The sequence below is a fragment of the Cupressus sempervirens genome, chromosome 9, assembly GCF_028749045.1.
Source record: "Cupressus sempervirens isolate cs-2001-9-10 chromosome 9, ASM2874904v1, whole genome shotgun sequence".
Classification (NCBI taxonomy): Eukaryota; Viridiplantae; Streptophyta; class Pinopsida; order Cupressales; family Cupressaceae; genus Cupressus; species Cupressus sempervirens.
In genome coordinates, this window is record NC_143126.1 from 39,542,290 (window position 1) to 39,558,734 (window position 16,445).

The 16,445-nt window shown below is 36.0% G+C and overlaps 1 protein-coding gene across 4 annotated transcripts in view; it reads left to right on the top strand.

Annotated features, from left to right (window-relative positions):
* DCL4 (dicer-like 4) overlaps nucleotides 1-16,445 on the top strand; it is a 337,223-nt gene that overhangs the window by 279,506 nt on the left and 41,272 nt on the right. For all 4 annotated transcript variants that reach the window (XR_016355843.1, XR_016355845.1, XR_016355844.1 and 1 more), the window contains exons 20-21: nucleotides 669-1,133; nucleotides 1,291-1,566. Coding sequence is in view for 1 of the 4 variants with exons in the window: in XM_089798919.1 (XP_089655045.1) it covers nucleotides 669-1,133; nucleotides 1,291-1,566 (741 nt within the window). In the remaining 3 variants the exon portion in view is untranslated. The remainder of the gene's footprint in view (nucleotides 1-668; nucleotides 1,134-1,290; nucleotides 1,567-16,445) is intronic.

Here is a 16,445-nt window from a genome sequence, read left to right on the forward strand (position 1 = left end):
GGGATTGCAATTTCTTAGATCCTTTTTGCAAATTATTCAGATCCTTTATTGATTTAAATGCATGTTCTTTCTCACATTTTAGGAGTAGTGCAAGTGTTTCTTGTGGCCTTGGGCATTATGACTGGTAAGCGGGATTAATTAACTACTTTATGTTTGAAACTCACTCCAAAGTTGAATTCTGATCAGCCTCCCTTGCTTCCCCTGTCTATAATATTGCTTAGTTCTGTTAAGTGTTGTATATATGAATGCTGATATGGATTAGTTGTGTTCTTGTCCGCTTTGTGCATCCCATTGCTTTTGTATTTATGGGGATACCCACAAAATTTAGTGCTGTCGAATACCCTCTTTACTGATTATACTATCAAATAGTGTTTGTGCTTGCTTTGTGGGCCCACTTACCTTGAGGCTATCACTGTGATACTTTCTAGTTACAAATTTTCTAGGTAGATATGGTATATCCTTGCTTGGAGATTAGATTCATGCTAATAATTTCTTCCTCTATTTACACTTCGTGCTATACCTGATTTCTCTATCTTTAATTTATATCAATAGAGTAATCTTGATTTGTAAGTTGCAATGCAATGTTTTATTAATGGTAATTATTTTCACTATCTTGTTTTGGTTTCAGTTATGATGTACATGCTAAGGTTCCTCCTTTTATATTATAGGCATATATACGGGATGAGTATTTTGATCCAAAGCATTTCTTTGCACTTGGTCGTCCTTGCAAAGAAAATTGTACTTCAGAGAATGTCAATGAGATACACTATGACGAGGGGAATATTATGAAGGAAAAATCTGATGGTGTGATTGTAAAATGCTCTAAACGGCATCACTGGATGCATATGAAGACAATTGCAGATGTGGTTGAGGCTCTGATTGGAGCATACTTAGTGGAAAGTGGTTTCAAAGCAGCTTTATCATTCCTAAAGTGGATTGGAATAGAAATTGATTTCGATCCCTTGCTTGTACAGGAAGCTTGCATACGAAGTAAAAATAATTTATCTTTAATTGATTACATAAACATTTCTGATTTGGAAGAGCTAATAGGACACAAGTTTCTGCACAAGGGGTTGATTTTGGAGGCATTCACACATCCTTCATATAATGATCATAATGGAGGATGCTATCAGGTTAGTTTATAATCAAATGTAAGTCTTTCTAGATATGTATAAATCAAAGATTGTATATATTATTTTTTGCCTTTGTTCAAGTGATGGTTTTTGTATTATGAGTGAACCTACTTTGGCAATCTAATGGTGGGTTCCCATATGTTTTTTGTTCTTTCAGCGTCTTGAGTTCCTTGGAGATGCTGTTTTGGACTACATTATAACATCTTACTTGTATTCAGTTTATCCAGACATGGGTCCTGGCGAGCTGACTGATATGAGATCAATGACTGTGAATAATGAATCTTTTGCTGATGTAGCTGTACGAAAGCTTCTCTATTCATTTCTTATTCAGAAGTCAGATAATCTTGCTTCTGCAATTGAAAAGTATGTGTGTTTCGTAACTAGTCATGCACAAAAAGATTCATATGATGAGGTGGAACCAAAATGCCCTAAGGTCTCTCTCTCTCTCTCTCTCTCTCTCTCTCTCTCTCTCCAGATACAACTTCTCAGGAAGCTTCTTTATTGCTAGACATATATATTTTTACAAATAAATCAAAATGTTCATAATGATGCTTATGTTTAATGATATATCTTGAATGGTTGATAATGAAAGCATTCTAGTGAAGTCTTTTTGACAGTAAAAATGACAACCAGTAAGAGAGTATTAAAACTTTATCATATGAGATTAGATATAATGGTAATAATTTTATAGCTTCATCAACCACACATACAAGTAAGAACAGAAAGGAACTGAAGATATACATGGAAACCCTAATGTGAGAAAACCAAATAAGTTAATGCTTTTATATCATACTACATTTACAAATACTTCTAGGCAACCTACTAGAGGCATTAACCCCTTGTTTAGTTCATGAGCACTGATTCACTAGAGGCACCAACTCCTTGTTCAATTCATGAGTACCAACTCACTGGAGGTACCACCCCCTTATGCAAATTTCCACCTTGTCAAAGTTGCTTCTACAACGAATGATGGATGATCTGAATCTTCACAAATTATGCCTTAGTTCTTTCAATTTGTTATAAGCACCTTCTCAACTTGATCACAAATATGTCATTATTTTCTCTTTATATACTTTCTATTGTGTTTCTCTTATTACCACCTTTAAATCTGCCCCAAAACTCACTTTACGATGTGTTATGAAATTGCTCTTCCATTACCTTTGGATCTACCCAAAAAACTCAGTTTTCAATCTGCTATGAAGTTGCTCTTATATTACTTTTGAATCTGCTCCTCAATCCTGAAATGATATTCTTATGTAATGCCCACTAAAGACCTAGAGTGTATATTTATTGTTGTCTTCACACAACACAACTCACATTCCTCTCCACCTTTCACCATCGCCATTTATGTGTTCCAAGAGGAATAATTCCCTCAGGGACATCTTTCATGAATGAACAGACCTCTCAATCTGATCATGCATCTTTCTTAAACAAATGTATCTCATAAACAAAACACATTTAACTATTTTTTCTTAGTTATGAATTACACCTCTCAAAAATCACTGTTTTTATCTTCCTAACACATCACCTCTTAATATGAAACAATGTCTTTTAATCTGCTTTGTTTATTGCCTGATAATTAGTAACAGTTTTGTGGGAATTAATTTACACCCTTTCAGCTTAGCAAACTAACTGCTGACGTCAATTTCTTATCTGTCTTTTGGCCAACACAAACTAATTACCTCCTCTGCAAATCATACCATTTGTATAATACTCTTTTCATTGATCCATGTAATGACCCTTACTATTAAGGCCACTAAAACCCTCAAACTGAACTGAGACAATTTGTCAAACACTTGGCATGTAATTGAATAGAGCTGTGAATAGGGCTAATTGTTGTGCAACGAAACCACAAAGTACAATGCCAATATCGAAATGTAATGTAATGAACAATAACAGTACCAATAACAATATTCAGAATATGGAAACTCTCAGATTTGATACTTTCAGAATATAAGGACTGTGGTGTCTAATACATATGCATATGAATATAGATTGATGACAACATATAAACCTTCATATTCAATCCTATCAATGCATGCAAATCTGATTACAACTGATTATAATGGACTGAGCTGTGCATCTACATTAATGACTGATTTTACAATCTCAGATTTAGGGGACTGTCACAACTATGCACTTCTAATCCTTGACAATGCAATGCTATGACATGACAATAACCCAGTTCAGATTATATGATAGATGACTGGTTTACAACAGCAACTAATAACTGGAGATAACCAACAATGCAATGACAGTGCTGACTGTTCAACTATTTGTATGCAACACCTTTGACAATCAAAAACCTCAATATGTGCACCTGGTATTGCTGCTGGAGATGTCTGATGTAAACCGCTGCCAAAGACACTAAATCCTCCACAAACTGCCCCCAAACGAACCCCCAAATTGCTGCTGCTGATTCTACTGGCAAGGCCGTACCCAGGCCAGCATGTACGGCCCCTATATAAAAATAATGCTGGGGTTTTGGGACCCCCAAATGCAAGGAATATGGGTGCCTAGGGTTAGGTAGTAACCCTACCAAACCATAAAAAATAACTCCAAGGGGTTGAGAAGATATGAGCAATTATGTGGTTCCAAACCCTGATTTGACAATTCTGAAAATGCACAAATTTTGTCTTCAAACCCCTGCCAAACGCTTCACCAATGCTAGGGTAAATCTGAAACCCTTATTCCAACCAAAATAAACCCTTCAAACAATTTCTCAATGAAGTTCCAATGAGATGGCTGAATACCAACTCCAATTATGCAACCCTTCAGTAGATATTTCACTACCTCAGTTATGCCAATCTAGGGGAGTGATTCGTTCCCAAAGATCGAATAGTATTTGCAGACCCAAGAGACTACAAATTGCTCCACAATGGAAGAAGTAGAAGAAATCTCAAATCCAAGCATGTCCAAATGAGAGGCCCAGCCCTCTATTTATTCACTTTTTTCTAAGAAGCTGCTAGAACTTCTAGAAACATCCTTTATAAAATCTCATTATAATGCACTTTTTATAATAAAGTAATTTTATAAAATAAAAAGTGCAACTCAACTTAAAATTATAACATGTAGGCCCCAATAACACATAATAATAAAATATAACCTCTTAACACTTCTTCAAGAGCAAAATATGACCATCTAATCCGCAGAATTGACTCTCTCTCCACACCATTTGCCTACGAGAGTCGAGGATAGGCAAATCCGGCACGCTACACGAGGTCAGCCAAAAATGGGGACATTACAATCCATTGCTGCCTTTTAGTGATTATTTTTGTAAAGAAAAATTGTGACCTTCACGGTTTAATTAATGTTTTAGTAATCATCTTTCAATCTATTTAAATGCTGCAATCCTCATCAATATCCTTTAGTTTGTTAATCAAAATGGGCCTCTCGAGGTGCTCAAATTGCCTTGCAATGTACTTTTTCAACACTCCAAAGCCCATTACATCTTTTCCTGATTGATCCGCTTTATTTTAAAATTCACCAGTTAGTCCACTTCATTCTTGTATTTTGAAAATGATGATGTCATTGAATGGCCTTTTCCTCATAGTAAATGGGATAAAATTAGTTTTTTAAGCAATGCCTTCAAAACCTACATTTTCAAAATCAGTGCGTGCCTGCGCAACTATAAAGAAGAGGTATTCCTTTTGTACCATGTGCTTGGGTACAAGCTCCATCAATATTCTTTTGTTTGGCTGTCGAAACCTGCCCCGGGAGTTGCCCAAACAATCCTCCAATATATTTACATCTGTGCTTTGCTACCCATCACATTTTTTGCAATTGAACTACTTCATTTTGGAACTCAACATTGTAACTTGCCCCCTTTTCTTGTCTTTGCCAATAAAATTCCATTCGTGGGCCATTTTGTCCACTTAGCATATGGTACAAAATTGTCTTTAACCATTGCCTTGAACTCGTATGATTTTTAAATCAGTGTATTCCTATGCAACTATAAATAAGAGGCATGTCCATATTATTACAGCCTTGCAAAACGTATTCTCTAAGATTCACTCAACCCAAATAGGCTTCCATTTGTGCTACCTGCCTTGATGAGAGAAATATTCCCACTAAGAGAGGACTTTTCCATTTCAGTCTTCTTTCCTTAAGGTTATTTTTGCTCATTTACAAAACCCAATTTCTCAGATAATGAAGTATGGTGCTTCTAACCTATCCATTTTGTTCATTGAAAGAGAAGTTTGAGCAGCATTTTCTTTCAATTAATGGAACTTTGATCCATTGTTTTCCATTTCTCTTCCATGTGCCTTCACATGTTAATAGTTGATGCACAACATTCTTATTCTCCTTTTATGTATTCAAGTATCAAATTTGGGCACAAATGGTTTGAATTGCCTTTTCCACTTGCTTTAGTCATGAAAATAACCTAAGGTAAGTTTTTCTACTTTATTGAACACTAAACGCTAATGTTTGGCAAAGATCTTTAACTGCTTTTATACTATTTGACCTGTAAACATAGTTCCTAGACTCAACTTGGACTCGGCAAGGCCAACTCGACTCGTGATTCAACATTAACTCGGCAAAGTGAAAAAAACCCAAGAAAGGTAGAGAATTTTAAGGATTTAAAACTTGTTTCATACACCAATTATTGAATAAAGCTTAAAGACGTACATAATAACATTATCAAATAGAAGCTAATTTGATCAAATACATAAATATACATCAATCACATAAGAGCAATTAATACAGTGATAGATAACCAATATTATCAAACACAATAATAGGCATTTTATGCCGACTACACCCCCCCCCTCCCCACACACACACACACCAAACAAAAAGAAAAAAAAAAAAAGACGTCTCCTAGACAAGTATACATCATGTAATATCCAAGGTGACTAATGAAAAGTGTGTAGATAATGACTCGTGTTGTGCAAACTCAAACTTGTGGTGTACCTTCAAAATAAAAAGGAGTTTGGGGTAAACACCCCTAGCAAGGTCAAGGGGTAGTGCCCCTGGCAGGGTCAAGGGTCAACACCATAGTGTGCATCATTTTCTTGAATTTTTAAGATGCCAAAAATTATACTACTAAAGCCCCACAAAATGTAATTTCAAAATCTATTCTTGCCGAATCTCTTACTTGTCAAACAAAGCACAAGAACTCGAGAAGTTGCAACTATCATAGGGAAGGGTATCAATGATGTAACTTCTATTGGATGAGGTTAGTGAAACTCAGTGTCCCACTCGAATTCTAGACATGACTTTTACATCTCAAATCAAATGTTTCTAGGGCTGCAAGAAAGAAATAGTCAAAAAATCAATAAATTTTTTAATTTTTTTTAATGTTTTTTAGTGCCAACTGTACATCGACACTAATCAAGTTAGTTGGCTTGGACTCTACGAGTTAGCAACCTAACTTGCTAACTTGATGAGACAAGTGTTTGCCTCGGCTGAGTTTGAGTGAAAGTCCATTTGTGTGATGTCCCCATATTTTAATAAAATGGCTTAGTTAAACTAACTAATTAAATGAGACAAGTGTTTGCCTCGGCTGAGTTTGAGTGAAAGTCCATTTGTGTGATGTCCCCATATTTTAATAAAATGGCTTAGTTAAACTAACTAATTAAGTGGTCTCATAATTTAAATAATATTATAAAGGACCTTTAATTACTTAATTTAATTAATCAATAGAAGGGGTCCAAATTAATAAAATAAGGTCTTTTGTGACCTACAATAAATCTCTAGACGCTTCTTGGAGGTCTTTACAAGGAGATGGCTAGGCATTATAAATCATCATGGACTATATCTGAACTTCTTTGTATTTCTAGAGGCTAAAGGCTGAAGGTGGTTTGTTTGGAGCTTTAAAGGTGGAAGATCCTCCCTATTCTATATTCACAAATTCGGTGGGAGTAACTCCTCACTTATGTGTATCATCAGTGATATCATTTCAAATATTTCACATTCTACATTGTCAAATCTATCTCTATTGCATAGAATTGTATTTACAAATATCTATTTCTTGGTCATTCAATATTGTTGGTGTACTCTATGTCGATGATTCATTCTTGTATCTGCAATAATCTTATGATGAAGGAAATATCTATGATAAGATCCTTGAGTGGAAGTAACATTGTCAGACAAAGTGCTTGGAAGTGTGCACAAGGGTGTTGAGTGTTGTTGATTGTGAGGGTCAAAGGTACTTTTCTATTGGACATCTTCACTTGTGTACTTCCCTCAAGTATTTTCTTTTGGTACTTTTCCCTTGTGTACTTCCATTGGGTACTTTTCCCTCGGGTACTTTTTCCCCGAGGTACTTCCCTCTGGTACTTTTCCTTTTGATTCTTCCCTCGGGTATATTCCCTCAAATACATCATAGTGGTATGTGATGTAGGTGGAAATTCAAGTACCATGTGGTTGGGTACATCACACTGGTATCAAGGGAAAATTCTTGCTAGCGAAGCGCTTGCAGAAATGGATTGAGCTAAGTCATTGAAGAAAATCAATAAGGATTGGATTGGTGATGGATGGTAGACAAGCGTATCTCTTAAGCACTACATAGACTTGAGGTTGTGGTACTCATCCTCTGCTGGTGATAGGACCTGCAACATCAATCTCAATTAGGTGATCGACAATGAGGTTCTTAGCACCACAAGCCCTACGAAGAATGATGCTATGCCTGCTCATAATGAAGTTATGCCTACACTACAAACCATAGGAGGATTTGGACAAGATAGGGTTAGTAATTGTCCTTTCAAATATAATACATCCAAATTTCCAAAAAGGTGAAGAAGATGGTTGCACAAATTTCATTGAACTAGCAACTCACAATCGACTCAATGGAAATGTGGGCCCAATAAATGACCTCTACATGACCAGGCTTTACCAATAGTTGATCACCTTCATGAAGAGGCTAGCAATGATTTCTTGCAGGAGAAACAACAGTTGGTTAACTATGGAGTTTATCCTTCGGTTGTACATGAAGCATGTATGATTGCAATCTCTATGTGTGAGGTGCTTCCTCATAGTAACGAGATCTACCTAAACTATGAGATTTCGAAAGAGATCGATGAGCATGATGGCATGAAATCTTAATTTAGTCAGTGCATCACAATGACCCTCGTGAGGTTACAATGTGATTTGAGGGTCTCAGTGGTAGATTTACTATTTTTATTCAGTCCAATTCGAGCAATTGCCATATTTGGCAGTGTAGATGGTGGCAGTGTAATGTCCCCATTTTTGTCAGCATCGAAGTTTCAAGGATTAGCCTATTATTGTGATCCTCGTAGGCTAATTATTATGGATAGAGGGTCTTCAAAGGCAGTAATCTCCACAATTCAGTAAGCTATAGGTTGGTCTTCGTTTGGCTCAAATTGGACTTCGTTTGGGCTTAGTTTTGTGTACTTACTATTTGTGGTAAGTGGGCTGTTGATTGAGATGGACCTTTTCTATTTTTGGAAAGTACATTTGGTCACATGGAGAGTATGGCTCCTATTTCAAACGACATATTTAAATGATGAGTATTTTGGGAGTTATTATATTTTCAGTGGCCAAATTATTAATAATTTATTAAATGGCTTATTAGAATGTTATAATTTAACTTTATAACTTCACTTAAGTTGAGAGTTGAGTTATCATTGGAAGAGCCATTTATTAATTAGTTAAGCCAAGTTAAGTGAAAGAATCTAATGGAAGCTTCTAATTAATGTTATGTGGTGAAGCTTTTTAAGTGAAGTTACATTTTGGCAACAAAAATGGCATTTGGAAGTTATAAATACAAGCCCATTTGTTGAGAAAAGCAGGGTTGGATATTTTATTCGCTTTTGATGCCTTTGTGATTTTATCTAAGCTCTGATATTTTGTGGCCCTTATTGAATTATAAGGGTTGAGTGTGAGAAGTTCTTGGCAATTGTGCTGAAGTATACAATTGGTCAACATCTCCTACTGTATTTGTTGTAGCTAAGGAGAATAATCTTGATTATTATATACTTATTGAAGCATCTGGCTAAGGGTTTGGAGTTTTAGAATTGAGCATTGATCCTGTAGCTGAGGTATTGTGGATCAATTTCTTAAGGTTTGCATCTTCCGTTTCTGTCATTATTGTTGCTTGGAAGAAAGTGTGTGAAATTCTAAGATGTAATTTGATTCAATGCTGATGTAAATTGAATTGAGATATAAATATGGAGTAGTTCAGTTTTTTTTTTAAAGTTACATGGCATGGTAAATCAAATGCAAATCTATCATTGCCATTGAATTGAGCTTGGTCATCATCAGTGTTGTTAAAAAATTGCCTAATTTTGGTGAATGTGATTTAGATAGCCTTGAAGTTCTTTTCAATGGTATTGGCATTGTATGCTAAATGTTATGACGTAATGTCAAAAGTTAGAAATATTAGTATTGTTAGAGCTATAGCTAGGCAAGGTTATTACACATTGGCAGTTGGTCATCATCTATAGTGGTAGAAGCTATTTAGTGCGCAGGTTCATATTTGTTCATTAATAATTAAGATTAAACTATAACAAGGCACTTTATTATATTTAAATGTTATAAAATGATGTGTTGAGGAATCTTCTTAAGTAGAGTTACGTTTGGGAAACTTGTGCCATTTGGAGATTATAAATATGAACCCATTTGATGAGAAAACCATCTAATTTTCTTTTGTTGATTTGGTGAGTTTCTAAAGTTGATGATTTCTTCTGTGCCCTTGCTGAAGTATAAGGGTTTGAGAATGAGAAATGCATTTTGATTCTATAGCTGAGGTATTTTGGATCAAGTTCTCAAATTTGTTGGAATTGAATTTCCTACTGTTCCTACTGTATTTGGAAAATCTATCCAATTGAATGTTATATTTTCTTTTATTGTTGGCTGGGAGATATTATTGTTCTAAGAATTTTGGAGTGTCTTCTATTTTTGTGTTTATTGTGGCTTAGAAGATTGTGATTGCTGGAGTTAGCATTTATTTTTTAGTTACTGTTGAGAAGTGGTTAATGCTGAGGGAATCAATTGCCCTAGGAGGAGTTAATTTGCTGCTATCAAATTATTCACACATACGATTTGGTTTGGGGCCAATTGTGAGCATTTTGTAGGGTTGTGGACACACCTGTAGCAGTGTTTTGGTCCATTCTTCATACTGCGACCACACTTAAAGGTCTGCAATAATTTTAAGTGGCTACAGTTAAGGCTTGACAGGTAGTGATTGGGGTTTAGGAGGTCTGCATTTCGAATTACAAGCCTACGGACTATTACTGGGCTTGTCTTTTCTCATTCTGGAGGAATTGAAGCTCACACGAGAAGTTTGGGTGTAAGGATTTGTTGTTGAATGGAGCGGTTAAGGCTGGGCAACCTGTGTGACACTGGACATAGTTATTTACATGCCTGTGTCCTGCTGGAGAGTGGAGGACATTGTTATCAAGCTGCTGATTGGACTTGGAGAATTCACCATTGCACTAATACCGGGTTCTTAAGATTGTAATTCAATCGTGGTTACATAGTTTGAAATGCATAGTAGGTTCATTCTTGTAATCAATAATATCATTGTAGTTCTATTGTGATCAAATACACATTCAGTAATAATTGTTAAAGAATACTTTCAATTAAGTAATATATATGCAAACACAAAGGAGAGTTATATATCAATTTTCTTGAAGTCTGATTTACTTGGTGATTGTAAGTAGTTCATTACACATCCTAGTATTGTGTTTGAGATTTAAAAACATCTCATATACAATGACAACAAAATTGCTTGCCAAGTGTTTGGCGAAATGTGAAACCATTGACTTATGAAGAAAATTGATGATCAATTTAGCTATCACCTATGTGGTGATATTATAGTGGTATTAGAGTGGTTTCCTGCTAACCTGCAGGAATTGGGCTCAGTTGACTATTTGATCAGTGCATTATTTTGGTATTTGGTATTTTGCATTCATGGATAGAGGTTTATTCCCAGTATGCACTATACCCAAAAAAATCTCAAGGAGCAAACAAACGCCTTGATGAAAAGCATGGAAAGGCTTAAACAACATAAGAAGAAGATGGATGCAAGGTTTTCAAATCTGGTAATAATGGAGTAGGCAGCTATGTACATGGCTTCATTTCTTTATAAGTCTTTGAGAATGCAAGGAGATGGCATTGATATTGGTTCTGATTTACATGACAACTGTTAAGACTTTTGGCATCATGATGATACAATGGTAGCTACCAATGTGCAGGACACTCTTATTGAGTTATCACATGTCAATGTTGAGGTTTTGGACACATTGGATGAAGCGTGCAATTGGAATTCATGTCAAGACGAGTCAAATGATGCAGTTGTTTGCATGAGTTCCTAAGATCATGCATTTGATGCAAATGAAGTGATTGTGGACGTAAAAGCATGCGATGATACTGTTGTATCAACAACTACTTCCGTGATAGATGAGCCATCCAATTAAGTACTTAGCAGCGCTACCTTAGATTTTCAGGTGTGCGTTGTTGATAATGCACAAGTTATTGATTTTGAGTTGAGTGATGTAGAGGCAATATTATGTTATAGTGTAGATCTTGAGATTCACTCGATGGACAATCCTTTGTTTGAGATGGAGTCAGCATTGTCTTACAACAATCCGCTTTTTGAGGTTGATGTTGATCACTCACCCAAGTGGTGCTAGGCACAATTTACACCATCTGCAAACACAGTTCAGTTTCCTATACTAGTAATTGGTGATGTTCCTGTATCTATAGATTATGATACACTTGAGATCAATGCATTTGTTGAGAATAGCACGGAACCCCATGTTGCACCAGGTTCTCCTCTAGCTATACCCTTTGTAGAGGTTGATAAAGTTTTGTTCAATGTCTAGACTTCTAGTGCATCAAAGTTTCAAAGATGGCTTGTAGAGGAGTTTTGGGATGTGTTCATTATGTCGAGTACATATGGTTTTCTTTTGACTCTCATGTGCATGATCCTTTTCAAGTGCACAATTTAGATGTGTATGTGACAAATAATGTGTTTGGCAACTTTTTTTGCATAGTTTGGGGAAATGACCTTTGTTAGCTTATCGAGTTACTTCCTTATGAAATGTTCACTCCTGCAACATCTACTGTTAGGGTCGATTTCGTTTGGCACGTTGAAGCAGTTGTATTGGTGATGATGTTACAAGAGCTAGTTAGTGATGATTGGGATGCCGTGTGCTTCTTCATATGGGATCTTGGTGGAGGTTTCAATACGTTGTCGAATTGCTTGAGGACAGGCAATTTTGGGGAAGGAAAATTATAATGTCCCCATTTTTGGCAAGCTTTCGTAGTTGATTGAGTCAGTTCGTCATAGCAACCCTCGTGAGCTAACAATGTGATTTGAGGGTCTCAGTGATGGATTTACTATTTTTAGTAAGTCCTATTTGGGCATTTTCCATATTTGGCAATGCAGATGGTGGCACTAGCATTTGGTGATCACATGCAGTGGATGGAGTTATTTATTACGTGGATTCATATTTATTAATTAATTATTAAGATTACATTATAATAAGACACTTTATTATATTTAAGTGTTATAAAATGATGTTCTATTGAGGAAGCTTCTTAAGTGGAGTTACATTTGGGAAACTTGTGCCATTTGGAGATCATAAATATGAGCTCATTTCATGAGAAAACCATCCAATTATCTAATTTTCTTTTGTTGATTTCGTGAGTTTTCTAAGGTTGATGATTTCTTATGTGCCCTTGCTGAAGCATAAGGATTTGAGATTGAGAAGTGCATTTTCATTCCACGGCTGAGGTATTGTGGATCAAGTTCTGAAATTTGTTGGAATTAAATTCCCTACTGTTCCTACTGTGTTTGGGAAATCTATGGAATTGAATATTATATTTGCTTTTGTTGCTGGTTGGGAGAAATTGTTGTTCTGAGAGTTCTGGAGTGTGTTCTATTTCTGTGTTACTTTGGCTTAGAAGATTGTGATTGTTAGAGTTGGCACTTATATACTGTTGAGAAGTGGTTAATGCTAAGGGAATTGATTGCCCTGGGAGGAGTTAATTTTCGGCTATCAAATTATTCACACCTACAATTTGATCTGGGGCAAATTGTGAGCATTTTGGAGGGCTACCGAGTAGTGGCATTTTGGTCCATTCTTCACACTGTGACCACCCTTTAAGCTCTGCAATCATTTTAGGTGGCTACGTTTAAGGCTTAACAGGCAGTGATTTCTGTCTAGAAGGCCTGCATTTCGAATTACAGGCCTGCAAACTATTTTTGGGCCTGCATTTTCTCATTCTCAAGCTCATGTTGGAGGAATTGAGGCTCACGTGAGAAGTCTGGGTATGCGGATTTGTTGTTGAAGGGAGTGGTTGAGGCTGGACAGACTATGTGACACTGGACATAGTTATTTACATGCCTGCGTCCTGCTAGACAGTGGAGGACATTGTTATCAAGCTGCTGATTGGACTGGGACAATTCACTATTGTACTAAAACTAGGTTCTTAAATTTGTAATTCAATCTTGGTTACATAGTTTTAAATGCACAACAAGTTCATTCTTGTAATCAATAATATTATTGCAGTTCTATTGTGGTCAAATAAACATTCAGTATTAATTGTTAAAGAATACTTTCAATTCAGTAATATATATGTTAACACAAAGGAGAGTTATATATCAGTTGTCTTGAAGTCTGATTTACGTGGTGATTGTGAATAGTTCATTACACATCCTAGTATTGTATTCGAGATTTAAAAAATATCTTATATACAGTGACAACAAAATTGCTCACCGAGTGTTTGATGAAATGTGAAACCATTGACTTGTGAAGAAAATTGATGATTAATTTAGCTATCACCTGTAGGGGGGATATTGCAGTCCTTTAATTTATTGTTACGATAAATAAATAGAAAGGGGCCCAAATTAATGAAATAAGGTCCGTTGTGACCTACTATAAATCTCTAGCCGCTTCTAGGAGGCCTTTATAAGGACATGGTGCAGCATTATAAATTATCATGGATTGAATCTAAAGTCTTCTTTGTGCTTCCGGAGCCTAAATGCTAATGGTGGTTTGTATGGAGTTTTGGAGGTGGAAGATCCTCCCTATTCTATATTTGTAGTTTCGGTGGGAGTAACTCCTCACCCTAGCCTGTCATTGGAGATATCACTTCAAATATTTCACTTTGTGCTTGGATCTATCTCTACCTTGTGGATATATAATTACAACTATGTAGTTCTTGGCCATTTAGTGTTGTTGATGTATACTCTATGTTGATGATTCATTCTTGTAACTACAATAATCTTATGACGGAGTAATTATCTACAATTGGACGTTTTAGTGAAAGCAACATTTTTCGTACAAAATGTTTGAAAGGTGCCAAGTACAGTTGATTGAGGGCTGAAGTTGTCGAGGTACTTTTCCCTCATGCATTTTCCCTTGGGTGCTTCCCTCAGGTATTTTGCCCTCAAGTACTTCTATTGAGTACTTTTCCCTAGAATAATTTTCCATTGGGTACTTGTATTTGCAGTTTTGGTGGGAGTAACTCCTCACCCAAGTGTGGTGTTGAAGATATCACTGAAGATATTTCACTTTGTACTTCGATTTGTTGGATTTATCTCTACTGTATGGAAATATAATTACAAATATTTAGTTCTTGGCTATTCAATGTTGTTGGTGTATACTTGATGTTGATGATTCATTCTAGTATCTACAATAATGAAGGAATTATCTACGATTGGGTCTGTTAGTGGAAGTAACGTTGTCATATAGAATGTTTGAAGGGTGTGAAGTACCGTTGATTGAGGGTCAATTGTGCCGAAGGTACTTTGCCCTCAACCAGTTTCCCTTAGGTATTTCCTTCGATTACATTTCCCTTAGGTACTTTCATTGCGTACATTTCCCTTAGGTACTTCCCTCAAGTATTTCCCTCAGGTATGCTACCCTTGGGTATTTCCCTTAGGTATTTTTCCTTGGATACTTTGCCCTCAAGTACATCATAGTGGTATCTGACATGTAGTAGAAATTTGGGTAACATGTGGTTGGGTACATCACAAATTGAATTGTCGAGAATTACTCAGATTGCTGACTTGGATGACTTACCCAACTCACCACGAGTCTAGGAACTCTGCCTGTAGATTGTTGAGGATAGTCTTCTAGCAGTTTACTTGTTACAGATAGCTACTATAGCATACCAAAATTCTTCCTCTATAATGCTTAACTCAGAGTTTTAGAGTTAAAACATCTAAGTAATCTATTGAACATTGTTTTAATATGTAGAAGCATAGAAAATATAAAGCAACAAAAATTTGAAGCAGTGCAAAATTGGTAGAATGTAGTTACCGTCCAAAAACTTAAGATGGGAGGAATCTCCAACAGGAACAAGGTGCTCCTGCTTTAGAACTCACCAAATTGTTTCATGTACAATGATGCTTCTAAGACATAAAAATGAGCTTACATGTAAATTTCTGCTTGAAATATTCAAATTTGCTCCCTAACTGCTGCTTCATGAAAAGCATGTTCAAAACAAGAAGAATTCACTCTGTTTTTGAAATCCCTTTCCCACTTACATCTATTCCTTAGACCTTAATTGTGGCATTCTGCAATGCAATGCTGCAAGTGAAGGAGAGATGAATCATTTCTAGGCATTAGCGTCCTGACACATACCAAAACAACAAAATCACTGCTTGTCATCACTGGAATATTTTGAAACCTCTGAGGCACAGGTAGCATAGTCACTATTGAAAACAAAACCATTGAGGTGAGTCAGAATCACTTCTTATTGAAAACTGGCAGTTTTGGTACCAAATCCACAATTCCTCATTTTTCCATCTGCTCTCCAATTTCCAGGTTCTCAAAAATATTTTCAACCACCCTGAGACCATCATTACCATGAAGAACTGACTGTTTTCTGTGAAACTAAGCATAGGTGAGAAATTCAATCTTTTCAACTTCTTGAGTGAATGTGACCGTTTTTGTTGCTCTTGCAACATCTTCAATCTGTTTTACAATCACCAATGTTCATGAATCATAGATAAAGAGTTAAGGATCTGGAGAGGTTGGTAATCGATATGCAAAATGACTTACTGGCTGCAAACTTAACAATGTTATTGAATGAGCATGCTGACCAATACGTATGATGATGATTTTATTGCTTGAGTGCTTTGTTCAAGGCATACAATTCCTTTGCTTAGGGTTTTCATTTGAGATTGCCTCCTGACAATGGCTCAAATGGTAAGATAGAAGATGTTTCTTCCAAAGTTGCTGAGCTTTGTTGAGTGCTGAGCCAAATGACATGACACTTTGTTATATAATGACTCTGGTAAAAACTAAAGTTCATATACAAACTGAAAACAGGTATCTGCTATGGAACAACATAGAAATCAGCTTTAGCATCAAATGGATATCTTTTAACAAC